The sequence below is a fragment of the Cyprinodon variegatus genome, unplaced genomic scaffold, assembly GCF_000732505.1.
Source record: "Cyprinodon variegatus isolate N-32 unplaced genomic scaffold, C_variegatus-1.0 Scaffold75, whole genome shotgun sequence".
NCBI lineage: Eukaryota > Metazoa > Chordata > Actinopteri > Cyprinodontiformes > Cyprinodontidae > Cyprinodon > Cyprinodon variegatus.
The window spans coordinates 508,778-524,524 of NW_015150528.1; the positions used below are offsets into that span (position 1 = coordinate 508,778).

General features: G+C 38.5%; 1 protein-coding gene across 5 annotated transcripts in view; it reads right to left on the minus strand.

Annotated features, from left to right (window-relative positions):
* LOC107083494 (galactosylgalactosylxylosylprotein 3-beta-glucuronosyltransferase 1) overlaps positions 1–15,747 on the minus strand; it is a 117,578-nt gene that overhangs the window by 593 nt on the left and 101,238 nt on the right. For 2 of the 5 annotated variants that reach the window (XM_015372788.1, XM_015372787.1), the window contains exons 4-8: positions 13,275–13,417; positions 9,704–9,775; positions 9,093–9,598; positions 4,810–5,106; positions 1,871–1,979 (exon numbers count right to left, since the gene is read on the minus strand). In XM_015372788.1, coding sequence (XP_015228274.1) covers positions 1,893–1,979; positions 4,810–5,106; positions 9,093–9,598; positions 9,704–9,775; positions 13,275–13,386 — 1,074 coding nt within the window. In that variant the 5' untranslated portion in view covers positions 13,387–13,417 and the 3' untranslated portion in view covers positions 1,871–1,892. The other 3 variants (XM_015372789.1, XM_015372790.1, XM_015372791.1) reach the window with 3 other exon arrangements.

Sequence of the window (15,747 nt, forward strand, 5' to 3'; positions counted from 1 at the left end):
CCATCAATAAAAAACAGATGTCCCTCATTATCTAATGGATCTGTGGACAGAAGACAAAATAAACATTAAAAAAAAACATAATTAGCTACTCATCAAGGATGGTCTTATGCTAAATTAAAATCCATCCACTAATTTCTGATTGGTAACCATGGTGACAATTAAAATCCAATTACAACACACTAGCGCACATGAATTGTAAAAAATTAGTAAATGTCAAACTTGTTTATGCTACTTTTATTTATTTTTTGGTAACACATTACCAAAATTTTTAAATTTCTTGTATTTAAAAAAACAATGTCCCGTTCGGCTAAAAATATAAAAAAAAAATTATGTATATTAATTTGATGACAGTTTTGGTCCTCTGTTCTTCATCTGTTATGTTTCACTAAGTTGAATGGTGTGAACAGAAAAAGTCTGCATCAGATATTGGTTATATTTAATTTTACATGTAAGAAAAAAGAAAAATATATATATATAGCAGCATCAGGTATTGATTCCTAAGCATCTTTTTTTTTTCTTTTTGTTTTTTTGAAGCATTAATGCATGGCCCTGGAAATGTGATATATGTACATTCTTTTTTTGTGTACATTAAGCTCCGAAGTCACTGTAGGCAAATGAAAAGCACAATAAAAATAAATGTTCTCTTTGGTCTGGTTGAAATATGGAGGCGGCTGGTTTTATCTGATGCATTACCCTGTAGCTTCGTGTCCAACATTAACTGGACCACCCAGGAAGATATCTGCAGCACTTACGATAGACGGCAGCAGTAATCATGCAGTACAGCTGATCATTTTTAAAAAGTTAATCCACACCTCATAGCATAATGGAGTCTCTCCTCTGCTTGAAAGATCCATCCATCTGCGATCCCCAGTGGGGCTCCTTATCTAACGCTGACCCGCTGTAGAAGCTGGAGATAATTTTAACACTAACTATTGCCTGACTCCATCTGTGCAGTCCCCTAACCTATAACACAGAATGCAATATTAACTGCTGCAAAAAAAAAAAAACACCAAAAAAGCATAAAAAAACAGATAATCAAAAAGCTTATTTTCATGTCAGTTTTATATGTATCAGATTTTCCAACTAGTTTTATCATTAGCTCAAGATAATCTAAATAAATTATACATGCTGTTTTAAAATATTGTTTTTTATGATGTCTAAAATAACAAAATCCACTTGGTTTGGTACAAAAATTCTCCCCTAAGAAAATCCTGAATAATGCTAACTAACTGCTGCAATAACATAACATAACATAAGGAAGGCTTCAAATTTTCTAAAAGGTACACATCCTACTCCCAATAAAAAAAAAATATTATTGTACACAGGCTAATTGAAGGAAGTGACATTTAACAGCCTATAAATGGTTCCAAGTTAAGCTTTTGATCAAGGAAATAAATGTCTGTCTTATATCTTCTTCAAAACATATTGATTATCCTCATGGCTATTGGAAGTATTTTTAATGGACTACAACTTTTGGAAGGTGTGTACCCAGATGCATTGGGTTATGTTTACAATAAAATAATATTGTGTGACAGCTTGGGGCTGCTTTGCTGCTTAAAGACCTGAATTATTTGGCAGAATGGATACAGTAGATGTTCGAGCAACGTGTTCACCTGACCTAATGCTCAAACAAAGCTATGTAAAAGAAAACATACAGTATTATGGGTTTGAAAAGGCCTAGTCAAAGTCTGGACTTTGGGGTGCTGTATTTACCCAAGTTATCTGTGTCTGAGATTAAAATGTATTTAATGATAGTATAGATCTAAACAGATGAAATCTATAAGAGAGGAAATGTTTGTCTTGATGACACTGGTGAGACAAAGTAAAAATAACCCCCCTTCTGTATTCATTGCATTGGGTTAATATTTACCAGGGTTTTGAGGAAAGTACAATCAAACCTCGATATTTGGATCGGTGAATCCTTTCTTCCCCTCGTTTACAAGGATGGGTTTCTCTGTCCTCGTGTGCCAAACAAGTATCTGAACAGAAAGCAGCACAGAAACACAAACAGCAGACACATTAGTAACGTGCTGTTCCCTTAATGCACTCATTCATCCTAATGTTCTTCAAATACAGACGATTCTGGACTCAGCTCAGCACCGCAGGGCCTATCTATGTGTATAGAGCTACTTGAGCATGAACCCTGCATTAAAGCAGAGGGAAAAAAGGGCAGTGCTGAACAGGGTTTCCTTTTTTTCCCTTTTGTTTTCTTCTGACCACTGAATAATTGCTTTCTTCGAGTGATTGACAGCTTTAAATTATTTGGTGTATAAAGTTTTCCCTTTGTGGCAGTACTACAGTTTTTCTGGTTCCTTTTTTTGTCCCATCACATCACCCAAAGCCTCCATGCTGGTGCGCTTTTGCCCCAGAGACAGAACAAACATGCAGGATGGGGAGAACAAACTCAGAAGTGTCAAGCTCATTTCCCTCTTCTCGCCATTGTGTTGGTACCCTTCCTCCTTTCATCTCGCCTTGGCAGCATCCATGAAATATGCATGAGCTGTGCCAGGAGCCCACTCCCACTCTGCTCAGGTGAAGGGGGGAGGGGGGTAACAGTGATGCTCGCATCTGAAGTGGAAGATTATAAGAAAAGGAGATGCACATACACGACTTAACCCCCACCCCCCCCCCATATCTAACTGCCCTGTTTTGTCCATCTCCAACACTCATCTGTAATCAGTGTGACGTCTCTGCCTCCTTCACCGAGTCCCATTGAGTTGAGCAGTTCTCTGAATCCCCTCTTTTCATTTAGGCCTGTGAATGGCAGGAGGGGAGTGGGATGAAAACCTGGCTGAGAGTACGTCCTTTTCCTTCCCCTCCTTTCTTCTTCTCTCCATCTTTGTGCGTATACAGGTGCTTGTGATGAGGATAGGCCTCTGGCTGACTCCTCTTTACCCAGGGAGGAGCTCAGCGAGTTGACCCAAACCAACAAGCAAAAAAAAAAGCAGTAAACTGGGTGATAAAACAGGGCATATGTGCCCAGAGATTATAAGCTGAGAATCAAATGCATCTTGACTGTATTTGAAATATATATTCACAAAAAATACTTTTTAAAACAGTTTGATCTCATTAAAACATGATTTCACATAATTTTTCTATGGAAATAACAATCTGTCACTGGATTATTGAGATTCTCATTCAAGAACAAGGTTTGATTTTTGCTTGATTGGTACTAATTAAAAAAGAGGATTTCTAGAGGAAGCAAAGTTTGTGCTAAATGATAAATATTATGGAATATTTATCATTTATTTCCTATACAATTAATTTAAGTTCATTTAAAGCTGTTAAATGAGGCTGTAGTAGGTTAAATTCTTACTGTAGCTCTACTTCTAGCCCCACTGAGCATCATGTCATTATCTTTATGTGTGAGTTATACTTGTGCTTCCTCCTTTAACCTAGAAAAAGTCTCTGTAACCTGGAATGTGAACAGTAAGAGAGAACATGTGAAAAAATATTTCTTTCCCAGAATCTTTCTTTTGAAAAACAGATTTTCTAAAGTAAAATCAAGTTTGTTTCCACCTGCCGTGTTAATAATAGGAATGAGTCTCATTTCTTTCATGCAAAGAACCTTCGGCATCAATTACAGTGATCTCCTCTTGTGCAGCAGAGCCAATTAGGGAAATGTACATTGCTGAATCCCCTAAAAAAAACTCTACCATTATTTTCTAATAAACAATTCACACTGAAGACAACTGGCCAAGAAAAATAATGCTTGTAGTTTTTCCATCCATTGATTTAAACCTGATCTAAAACTATCCGTATTGGTGGAGGTGTACTGCTGATCCCTTTCTTAGATGACTGCCTTGGCTGATTTCAGGGCTTTATAAAAGGTGTCCGTTCCTTCTTCAGTGAGTTTTGAAATCATGCATCCAAAGAAAAACTCCTGTTCTATTCCTGGATATCATCCAGGGAAGGGAATCAGTTTGGTTTTAATATTATATGCATTAAAAGTATAGCCTACACTGACAACAACAAAATCAGGTAAAATTGCTTGTTTTCCATTCATCATCATTCCATGTTTAAACATAGTTGGGGTCATGATGCATATCTCCTGCAGGGTACAGCCTGGACAGGTCTACAGTCCATCACAGAATGATTCAGAGAAATATAACCATGGGCACAACCACTTACACATAAGGGCATTTTAGACACACCAATCACCCTAACAGTTAAGTCTTTGGACTGAAAGAGAAAGTCATAGTACCTGGAGAGAACCCATGCATGCACATAGAGAACATGCAAACTCTCTGCAGAAAGACCGAAGCCAGGACCCTCTTACTGCACGACAGCAGTACTACTAACAACGTCAAGGTGCAGCAATAACTGTTGGACTGTGTTGTATTGGGAAAAAAGACTCACACAAAACTTTAAAAGTTGTGCAGCAGACTTCTGACAGTTATTTATAGAAGAATCCTGTACTTGTTATGATAATATCTGTCGATGTTGACATCTTTATGAAATTGAAATTGTTATGACAATTTTGCTTAAATACTTGCTTATTTATTCTTAGATGACTAGTATAAGTAAAATCTGGTAGTACTGGCTTTTATATTTGTATTTTCTGCTTATCTGAACTGAATCTATACCCTTTTAAAATGAAATTGTTTTGGTATTTAGGTTAAAGTTTTTTTGTTAATTAGAGTAGTAAATGCTAGAGATAAAATAAAACAAAAATAAAAGGGGATCAAAAATTTGAAACAGTTTACACACTTTGATTTGGTGAGCAGATTTGAGACATTCTCACATGCAGTTAAACAGCTTTAACCAAACTGCTGAACTTTTGGGATCAAAGGAAAAAAAAGAGGTTACCTTGGTGCAGTTGGCAGCTTTTGGCTCCAGGTCATTGAGTGTTACAAGCTCTCGGAGCAAACTGCTCTCCTGGTAGCCTCCCTTCACCCCACGGAGCTTAAAGTACGCCTGTGGCTTGGAGAGGATGAGTTTCAGGTTGATGGCGAAGCCGGCCATGTCGATGGCAAAGGGCCGGTGGGGGTCGAACACCGCCTTCCAACCATAGACCTTTCCGGCTGCATTTACCTTCGGGGACTCGTAGCGCAGGCCGCCCACAAAGGCCACAGGCCAGACTGAAACTTTCCGAGTCGATCTCATCTAGCCGGAGGAGAGTGGAAATTAGAAGAGGAAGGGAGAAGGAGAGAACAAATTAGTGATCTGAAGGAGCACACATGACAGCATGGCAGTAGTTTAGCCTCAGCCAGCAGCACTGCAGCAGAGCATGGATGGAGATGATTCATTCAGGATGCTGAATATTGACCGTGCTGCTGTACCAGTGCAGCTGACACACACTTTTCAAGTGCTGCCCTACAATAAAGTAATGAGGCGCAGCCATCTTTAAAGGGAGTAAACACGGGAAGAGCTAGGAGGCTTTAAAGGAAAAGAGCTATTAAAGAAAATGACCCTGCCTCCTGGTTGGCTGTAAAGACTCCTTAAGGTGGATCAGCACCATCCTCCTTTTTCTCTCCTTTAATCTTCTACTATCAATCAGTTTTGCCGCTCTCTACTTTGTCTGTTGCCGCATCAACAAAAAAAAAGTGCTGTGGGTGTATTTAAAGGTGCATTTTGAAAATAAGGGACAAATTGGATTTAGAAATTGCACAGGCATTTAGTTAAACCCAACGCAGCAGAAATAATGATGCCTCACAAGTACCTCTGCAGAAACAAGTAAGATGCACAGCCTGCCTGGGTCAAGTGAAGAGCAGGCACATTGGATATTTTCATTCTTTCCAATTTTCTGCTAAGAGTTTGGATCAGATGATTTAAGAGAGAAGTTGAAACACTGCAGGCTGCAGGCTTTCAGAGATTCGTGGATGTTAGCTCCTAGCGAAAACAGAGGTGCTGTTTCAGGCCTAATGAGCTCTGGGTGATAATGCAAAAACTCAAGAGATACTGGGTTCCAGTCTATGTGCACGGTGGGGCTAAAAATATCATATACCGTTGGTCGCATTGTCTAACCAACATATTCTTTCATCACGCTCTTATTCTGTCTTTTTGGTCTCCAGTGAATTTTGGTAGCTACACAGCATAGATCGAACAGTTTTCAGGATTAATGTTTTTTGGCAGCGAGTAAATGCTGGCCTCGCCATCACCTGCCAGCTTATCCATGAGGATATATGTACAGCTTCTAACAAGAGGAAACAACAAATCAGAGCCCTCGCAGGCGGTGTCAAGAGGTTTGTCACTCTTGCATCCATACTGGAAATGTGAAAATGAGCGTTCCGCCTGCTTCTTCTGGAGGGAATATCAGTCGGAGTGAAACGACACAAATCCCCTCTTCTGCTGGCAGCCAAGCAAATGAAAATGCAACCACGTTTTCCCAGTCTCAGTCAGGCGAATATGATGGGTTTGTACACAGTTTCCAGTGTGGTGTTGCTCCACTTTTGCAAATGCTTGCCAGCCTCGGGATTTAGACTCAGTTTCCTGTTCCAGTTTGAGTGCGGTCTGCAGGGAGGATTCTGTGTTGGAGATTTTAGAGTGAAGAGAGAAAAAAAAATCCTTTGGTTGAAAAGACACATAAAAAACAATTATTACAATAGATTACTCAACCCTTAAGGATGTTCAAGGGACAACGGAATCTGCCCTATACACTTCTTCTGTAATTTAAGGAGACTATTGTCTGAACAATAATTTGCACAAAAACTGTTCAGATTTTCCTTTTGTTTCTAAAATATAAAATATTTGGGACTCAGAACAAACTTTGTAAGTTAAACAATCATGCCAGAAGTGGTGCATAAAAATGCATTTAAAGCAACAATCTCGGAAATGTAGACGTTAGGGTATGGATCTACATTCTCTAGAATACAAAGACAGAGATGCATTTTGTATAATGCAGCATAGGCAGAAGTAAATTGAATAAACTGGATCGCTTACCCTCATGCAATCAGAGGCTCATTGTCTATAAAGCAGCTTTTTAACATTCAGCCACATCTGCTTATAATCCAATCAGCATCAGAGTCCTGCTTAGAAGACTACAATCACTGCTCAGCCTGCCACCAAGAAATTATATGGGTTGGATCACATGTCAGACTTTGATTCTGATGACCACGGTTCAACCCTCCTCCATCTTCTTCTCCACCATCCTCACAAGCTCATCTAGCTTCTTCCCAATGTCACTGCTTCACTCTATAAAAGTAATTCCCTGGACTCATAGAGCTTTCACAAGGCTTCCCCAGCCGGTTCGGCACTTTTCTTCCCTCTCCACTGTCGCCTTATGCTTACTCATCATGGAGGGTCATATGAAGCCACGCCTTGCCCCAGCTGGCATCTTTCTTCATACCATCTCCATTCCACCACCAGTTTCAGGCCCATGGGGCTTCATCCCTGTTCTCATTTAGCGGCTCATGCATGTAAACACAGTAAAATTCATGGTTAAAGCACCCTGCCGAGGCCTGAGCGCCAAAGTCTTAAATTATTGTTTCAGTAAAATTCTTCTAATTGTCTTCCTACTTTTGTTAGTTTTCAAGCTGAAAATTACAGCCCAAACACAGCCGGCTTTAAGGTAAAATACATTGACAGTGTTGAATTTACATTTCAAATCCGCAATTGTTTTAAGGAAAAAAATAAGACAGCTGTGCTTAAATTTTTATGTGAATGCATTTAATTCTTATACACTTAAATATAAAAATAAATAAATAAAAGGGTGGCAACTTTGCTTCCTACCTACTGATATTGTTGGCTCTATTGTCACCCTCATAGATCTCACAATGAGCATGCAAGTTATTCAAAGACCTAATTTGGTTCATGTCTTAATTAGCAGATTTATTTTCACCCGACCTTAACAATGCAAATTTCTCTGCTGTTTGTGAATTTAAAACAATTTGTTTCAGTAGTATTTAATTATAAAAAGAACTATTCTCTATTATGTATTATATATATATACAATTTTGCTAAAGCTATAGTTGTAGCTATATAATAGTTTTAATGCATTACAGCTGCATTTACAGCGCTGTTTGTTAGGCTGTCCACTTTTATTTTTCTCTTTTCCTGTGTCTAGACTCCCATTGCTCTGTCCTTGCCCCCCAGTGTTGTTATTTCCCAATAAATAGGCATGTTGGAGGTGACAGAGGATCTCAGAGGAAGGTTGAGTACTTTGGCTGCTTTCCAGAGAAAGGTAATGACAGTCCCCGTCAATGCCGGACCCACCATTTGCCACATACACTGTCTGCACTACTAACAAGACTTGAGGCCAATACACACAGGACCTGCAATGTGTACGCTCTGGTAATTCGACTGATCTCGAAATGGATGGCCTGAGAAGTTCTGTTTACGTGTGTTGACATTAGTCACCCAGCTTCAAACCCCTGACTGGGCTTGTTGTGAGCTAATGAATTGTCCATCAAAAAGGAGAATGGGTAGTTTAGCAGCATGATTTGGACATCACAAAAACCAATGTACTGCATAGCAAGGCAATAGATTTTTTCTTCAACATTTTAATCTAAAAACTAAGCACATTTTTTTTCTAAATGGATTATGAAAGAAAAACTTTTATTGACGGTACTGGTTACTTGAGTTAACTTTTGCAAATCAGACTTAATGAATTTGATTATTGAATGAATCAGACAATAAATCAAAAAATTGTAATTTCATAATCCTGCCAAAACACAATCACATAAACTGACATGGCCACAAAAGCAAAGCTACATCAGCTATAATTTATGCAAATACAATATATACTTTTGCAAATTTTCAGTCTTGTAAACTGTGAGAGCATAACTCAAGTCTGAGAGCTAATTCAGCAAACTGGTTTTAATTATCCACACACCAAATTGATGAAATAAAAATTCATTGACCAGCAATGTTCTCAGTAATTGCATTTCCTGACTTTAAGCCAAATATCTGCAGCAGAGCACACAGTGTGTAGAGGCTTCCCCACACTTATAGTCTGAACATGGCAGATTTGAAAAGATCATGTTTTTATATTTTCTGCTTTATGTTAATGAAAAATCTTGAAACCTGATCAGTTTTCCCTTGTATTCTAATTTTATTTTTTTCTGAATTTAGGATCAGTTGCTCTCATTTGCTGAAAAGCTGCAGGGATGAGTTAAAATTATTTCAAGATTCTTGCTAATGTTGGCACTAACCTCCTCAAACAACTCCAGGCTGTATGAGTTGTCATCATCTGCAAAGTAGACGATGCCCGGCTGGCTGTTGTTGTTTTTGAAGGTCTCCCTAAGCCAACGCAGGGCCAGGTTCCGCTGCATGGTCCCTCTGGGAATCCTGGGATCACGAGTGTCACCTCGCATCTTAAAGTTCTTAGGCGTCTCCACATTGAGGTGCGTGTAGTTTAACCCTGTTTCTCGGAGGAGACTTGTAACTAGAGGTGTTCTCCTCTGTGAGTCTTCTATCACAATCCAGTGCAAGTTTGGGACATGGAGAAAAGTGTTTGCGATCCGGATCAGCTCTGCTTTCTGTACTGGTCGGCTGTATGTGGGAGTGATGATGTGAATTGTGGGCAACACATCTGACCAAGGTGGAGGCCGCGTGTACACGTACTCTGTCCTCACCACCTCCACAATGTCCTTATCTGAGGCACAGTATTCTTTGGAGTCCTGACCACCGGTCTCCCTCTTGCCCTCGGCACCATCATCTGTAGATGGGGGAATAAGAAAGCATAAAAGGTATTAGTGCAACCTTGAGCTGCTCTTTGTATATTTGCCTCAGGTGACTTAAACCCAATGGGGGTAAAGTATACCTGAGAGTCGGTGGTGGTGGACCGCAAGCCTCTCTGGAATGATAAAGATCTCTTTTACTAGGTGGTGACAGGCTGCAAGAAGCGAAAGCAGGCAGCGTCAGAGGACAGAACAGCTGACGGAGAAGGAGACAGTGCGAACAAGGGTGGGCATGCATGAGCTTGGCTCTCTCCAAAGCATTGCCAATGGGGTTTTATTCAAAGGTAAACATAAGTAAAAAGCCTAAATGCGCTGAAAATAAAAATGTTTTGGTCCAGACTCCACCACAGACTCCCTCCCCCATCTTGTGCATTGGCTGCTTTGTTTTTAAGCAGGCTGCAGACATTTCCATAAAAATAAACCCTTTAGGGATTCCCAATTATGAATAGCAGTGGTTCTTAAAGTTAGGGTGAGGACTACCCATCCATCCATATAAACACAGACACTCACACAGACACTTCTATGTTTATATGCCTTGGAATGTCTACTAAGGAAAGAAAAGATCTTAACATATAAAATTAGGCATCAAATTTTATGTTGTAGTATAAAGTTTGCTGAGGCTGCATCTTTGGGAATGCTGGCCCAGTGGTTAGAGCAATGCGCTTGTGCTCTGAGAAGGCAGCAAAAACCTTAATTATCATTATTATTATTGTGTCAGGGCTCCATGATTTAGGACTCTTCCAATTTTAAAATCTTTAAACAAGGATAAGCCAGTTGAAAAGCAGCATATGCCACTTCAAAATGGCATATGACAGTCTTACCACAGGTCCTACATGACAGCTGAATATAATAATCTGTTTTGTTTTACACTATATTTCAACAGTTTTGAAAGAAAAATTAATGTGTTAATTCTATCGTTCTTTCTCATCTATATGTATGTGCTGAAAAGATTGCTGTCAAAGGACCTTGTATTTAAACATCATTACATCACATTATGAATCTTTTTTATCTGAAATAATTTCTGAATCTTGTCCTGCCTTTTTAAATCCTGCTTTTGGCTGGTCACACATACAGTACGTCATCACTTCACTCCTCTTATCAGCAAATCTGGGTAATAGCTTAACCTCTATATCCCTTGAGTCTATTTTCAAAGAGAAAAAAAGCATATTTATGCTTTTTAACTTGTACAATACATTTGTTATAACTCTCAACTAATGCTGCAAACCTTTTTTGGCACTGCTTTGTGTATTGTGGAAACGAAGATCATTTTGGCTATCAACTGTATACGCTTTTCTGTGTGGTGTTTGAGTTGTGATCAGTCGATATAAGGATGAAGAAGATTATTTTGTAGATGAAGATACATTTTTTAGATGCCCTCATATTAAGATTTGCATTTCTGTTGTTTTGTTTCGGTCTCAGACTTCAGCAACAAATGTGTTATCGTTTCTATAAGGGGCAGGACCCTCTGTTAGGGAACTTGTAGGATTACTCCATTCTAATCTATTCATTCTTCCAGCTCTGGTTTTGCATTTCTTGCAACTTGTTAGAGGAATACATTCTGATGGGATGAAACTGTGTCTCTTTGTTGTGTCAGAAAAATATAAAATGATGTCCTGCAATTGCAGAGTTGTGAAGACTTCTTTGGAGTTCTGCTTCGCTATTCTTGTAAACTTTGAAATCCATTGGCGAAAAAGGTTTTTCTTTTTTTGCTTTAATTCGCGCTTCTCGTTGCGTCACACCTCAACCCGCCTTAAAGCCAACGCTGATTGGACGTTCTTTTGGTGAATTGCTCCAAATTTTCTTTAACGGAAAGTAGCCAGACTGATCTGCGAGTGAAACCTTGAAAGCTTGCGAGATCAGGATGGTCTCACGAGGCTAGAATGCTACATCTTCATCAACNGGATTACTCCATTCTAATCTATTCATTCTTCCAGCTCTGGTTTTGCATTTCTTGCAACTTGTTAGAGGAATACAGAAATTTACCAGAGAGTAAAAACGTTGATGTAAAGTGGAAGATATAAAATTCTTTACCCTACATGTTTTTTTTTACTAATGCTGTAAGTATTAATTGATTGATTGATTAATCGATTGACTGTCCTTATTGATCTCACAGTGGAGAAATTTAATTGTTTCATCAGCTCAAATAGTCAAAGGACAAGAATGTAGGAAGAAAAAAGACACCTCGATATATACAGTCTATACAGTGCGTCCACATATGACAGCTGTTTTTTTTTTCACCTAATTTTACATATTATTTTATTACTTCTCTGATAAAGAGGGTGAAGCTCATCTTGAGAGGAAAATATATCAATTTGGGTTTACTTCTGTGGAAGATAGTGAAGTACAGGGTATCATTATAAAATTATCAACATTGTTTTCCACTTTGTGCCATGATCAAAGGACGTTACTGTCACTGCTCAAGAATCAGAATTTTTCTGCAGCACAGAGATTAACACAAACTGCTGATAGCCAGATGTTCAACAGAGGCTGCCAAGGAGCACTCTGCCAAAAAAAGGAAAAAAAAAATCAGCAGCTTTTCTTTTCAGGAGTACAAGATATAAACCCTGCAGGAAGAGCTTCATCAGATGGTATTGACACAAAGCAATCTTTTTTATTAATTTTCCTGTTGTTTGTGTAGCCATTGTAATATTTTGGTGGTTAATAAACCCAACTTTTCCTAGTTTTCGAAGAACACTAAGATAGTTTTTCCAGGTAAAAAAAATATTTTAATGCTTGAATTATTGTAATCGGATATAAAGTTAAGCTGTTGCAGAAAAATATGCTTAGATAACCTGCAAAAACAAAGGACTTCAGATAATATGTGCTTTGTCTTCTGAACAAGCTGCATTTTGGATCATTTGAGTGAATGTGGCTTGTTTGTTAATCCCTCGTCGACACCACGAGTGGAAAGCAAACAGCTTCATTGATTCAGGTTGATCTAATTTGGATGTTTACTCTGCAGCGCAGTTGACATTTCACAGAGTCCGTTTGTGATCTCTGAAGATGATCAGGAGACTCAGTAGGTGTTAATGACTCAGGCGGGAGTGCTAACATGAAACCAGACGTAGACGCAGGCTGTTTTGTGAGGCAGAACGAGAAGACTCATATGGGTGATCGGATTGTAGGAGGACATTGTTTTATAAGCTCCTGCAGTGGGCAGCTTTTTTATTAATAGAAAAATAAAGCACATGAATTGCAGCAACACCATCAACTTTCATATCAATGCATTTTTTGCACCATGTTTTTTTTTCTCCCACACTGTTTACATTTAATCACTGCTGCAATTTATGGAATGGGAATCTTCATTTACTGTCTGGAAAGCTGTAGTAAATGAAATTTCGTTTTGTATACACTTTGTGTATATAAAAATGACAATAAAAGTTGTCTAAGTCAGCTCCATTCAGCAGACTGGACAATATGGTTTAGATTTACACAGCTAACTTTTAAGCCTTTATTGCACACATAAAAAAATCCACATTAATGCAACTTAGAGTCACTATGAAAGTGGTATTTAGTTTTACTGAAGCTTGTGGTCATAGCTTCTAAGTGCCTCTACAAAGACAGCCCCTTTGTCTAAAAAACTGAAGTACAGTGTTAGGTTCAAGGACCCACTTCAATTGTGATATTGCCTGTGAAGTGCAGTGTTTGGCGTACCCTTTCGGATAGCGAGGAGTGGAGCTATAGCACTTTGGTGCCAAACAGTGATGAGTAGAGTCCAGGGTAACACGATCAACACGATGGCAAGAATATCTCTTCTCTTCGACATCTCAAGGATTGGTTGTTTGGCTCTGGATTACCTGAAGAAAAACAGAGATATAAAAAGAAATTGAATGCACATCGTGATGGAAAACATTTAAAGAAAATCATGAGAAAATCTGAAAAAACAAACATGTTAACAGAAAGGGATGTACAGTATGATGTTTTAGAAAAAAAGTATCCAACCCCTTTATAACTTTCAAGTGTTTGTAACATTAGAAAGACTTTTTGATCATCACACAAATCTTAATCTGATAAACCCCAAACTTAATCTTGCTTAAGGTAAAAAACTAGTCACAGATTCTCCCTCAGGGTTTTCAGAGAGGTAACACTATTCATTTTTTTCCTCAGATTCATAAAGCATTTTTTATAAATCCTGCTGCTCATCAAGACATGTCATGGGACGTGGGCCTTTGCTCTCCTTTAATCCAGTTTGGGTGTTGGTACTCTCTCATTGGAGTCCAACCTTTCTTTTTTTTGTGGAATAACAATGGCCTCTACTGTATATATACCGTTCATAGTGAAACACCATCAGTCATAGCAATTGGACATTAACAATGAACCTGAAATGTTTCTTCCTTTTAAAGGGGAGTTTTTCTGTCTTTCTGACTTGCATGATATGGAACCCCAGTTTGAGAGATTGTGCAAAGGCAATAACTCTATGCAAGCAACTCATCTGTTGCTACATGCTTGTCCAGGACAACTGGATGTTGTAAGTAGCTGACATTATACAGTCTTCTTTGTTTAGCTATGATTCAAAAGCCTTAGAAATAGCTTTTTTTTTAACCCTTTCTAGACTAACGGATGCCAACTAGATTGTTTTTTTTTATTTTCTTTAATTTCTTTAGAGTTTGGAATAGTAATACTCCTTTATACCTTTTTAGATACTTTAGTCTACTTTATCTCATGAATTTGATTTTATGAACATCTAATTTTCATAGTTCTGCTAGTAATCACTTCTGGATATGGCTATGAAACTAAACCAAATAAATTGTGTTGACTATATATAAATACTTAATGAATCCTATTATCTTCTACTACTTGGAAATAGTAAGAGCATTATTTACCAAGAGGCACTTACTCTCTGTCACTAAATGTATTTAGAAAATGGCAACAATTAATTTTAAATGGAGCATGAGTGCTGCAGAAAGGGTCAAGTGGTTTGACTACAGATGATTGCTAGTATTTGGTACAATCCTCAAAATAAATGTCAAAACCAGTTAAAGAGTTATTGGATCCAGTTCTCACTCAAGGCCACAAGCCCAATGGTATCATTTGGGCTGATGTGCTGAATGAATGCCCAGAGCCGAAATTATCTACAGGCCAAATGGCATGAAGCAATGTCCCCAGACCATGGATTGACTCTGGCAAATTAACTCATCTTCCACCTGAGTCCAGAATAATTTCCCCTTAGAAGAAAAAAATCTGTTTGTAAGAGGCAAGGTTTAAACAATTGTAGAATAAGAGCTGATTATAAACCGCACAGGAAAATTTGTTTCATGCTAAAGTAGATACACTAGATGACTAAATGTAATCATCATCGCTTAAAGGGATAGTTTGGGACAAATTAAGTGAGGCTCTTGCTGCAGTAAGACCTTCTTGGCATAACAGAAATCCTGATAAGTTCATCCCAATGGCTAAAGCTAACAGCGAGTCTGGAAAGGACTAGGACCAATTATTTTCTCAGCCATATTGTGTAAGAACTATTCGCATCACAAATCCACATACAACCTGAACATTATATTGTCAAGAAATGGAGGTAGGAGGTATGTCTGTCTGTAAAATTAAAGTTGTGTTAAAAGCAAGAAGGTTGCAGTGGATAGGGTGAAGCTATGTTATTCATTTTTAAACTGTCTTACTTTTCTAATTTTCTGATGTTTTTTGATTGACTGCTCACAGAGGGTGAGATTAGGAGCCCATCTATCCTTAGCATTAAAGACCAACACTGGCTCTCTACACCTTATAGACATACAGTATGAATGCACCCCTCTCCATCACAGTAGCTCCATCCTCCAGTTCACCGATGGTACAGCTAAGATGGGGCTGGTCTAAGGGCAATGGTGCTCAAACTCAAATCCTACAGGCCCCTATCCTACACATTTTCGATGTATCTCTGCTCTACAGCTAAATCAAATGGCTAAATTAGCTCACCAGCGGTAGTCAAAGTCTGGCAATGAGCTCATATTGAAGTCAGGAGTGTGGAGACAGAATCATGTCTAAAAGTTGCAGAACATCAGGGAACACATGGATTTGATTTTTAGAAAACAGGTGGAGTGCGTCTCAATAAACAGAGGGTACCATTCTATTGGTTTCTCATGAAAGACCCGACCTTGACTGCAAGCTCCACAGAGCTCTTCTGGAAGACATGGCA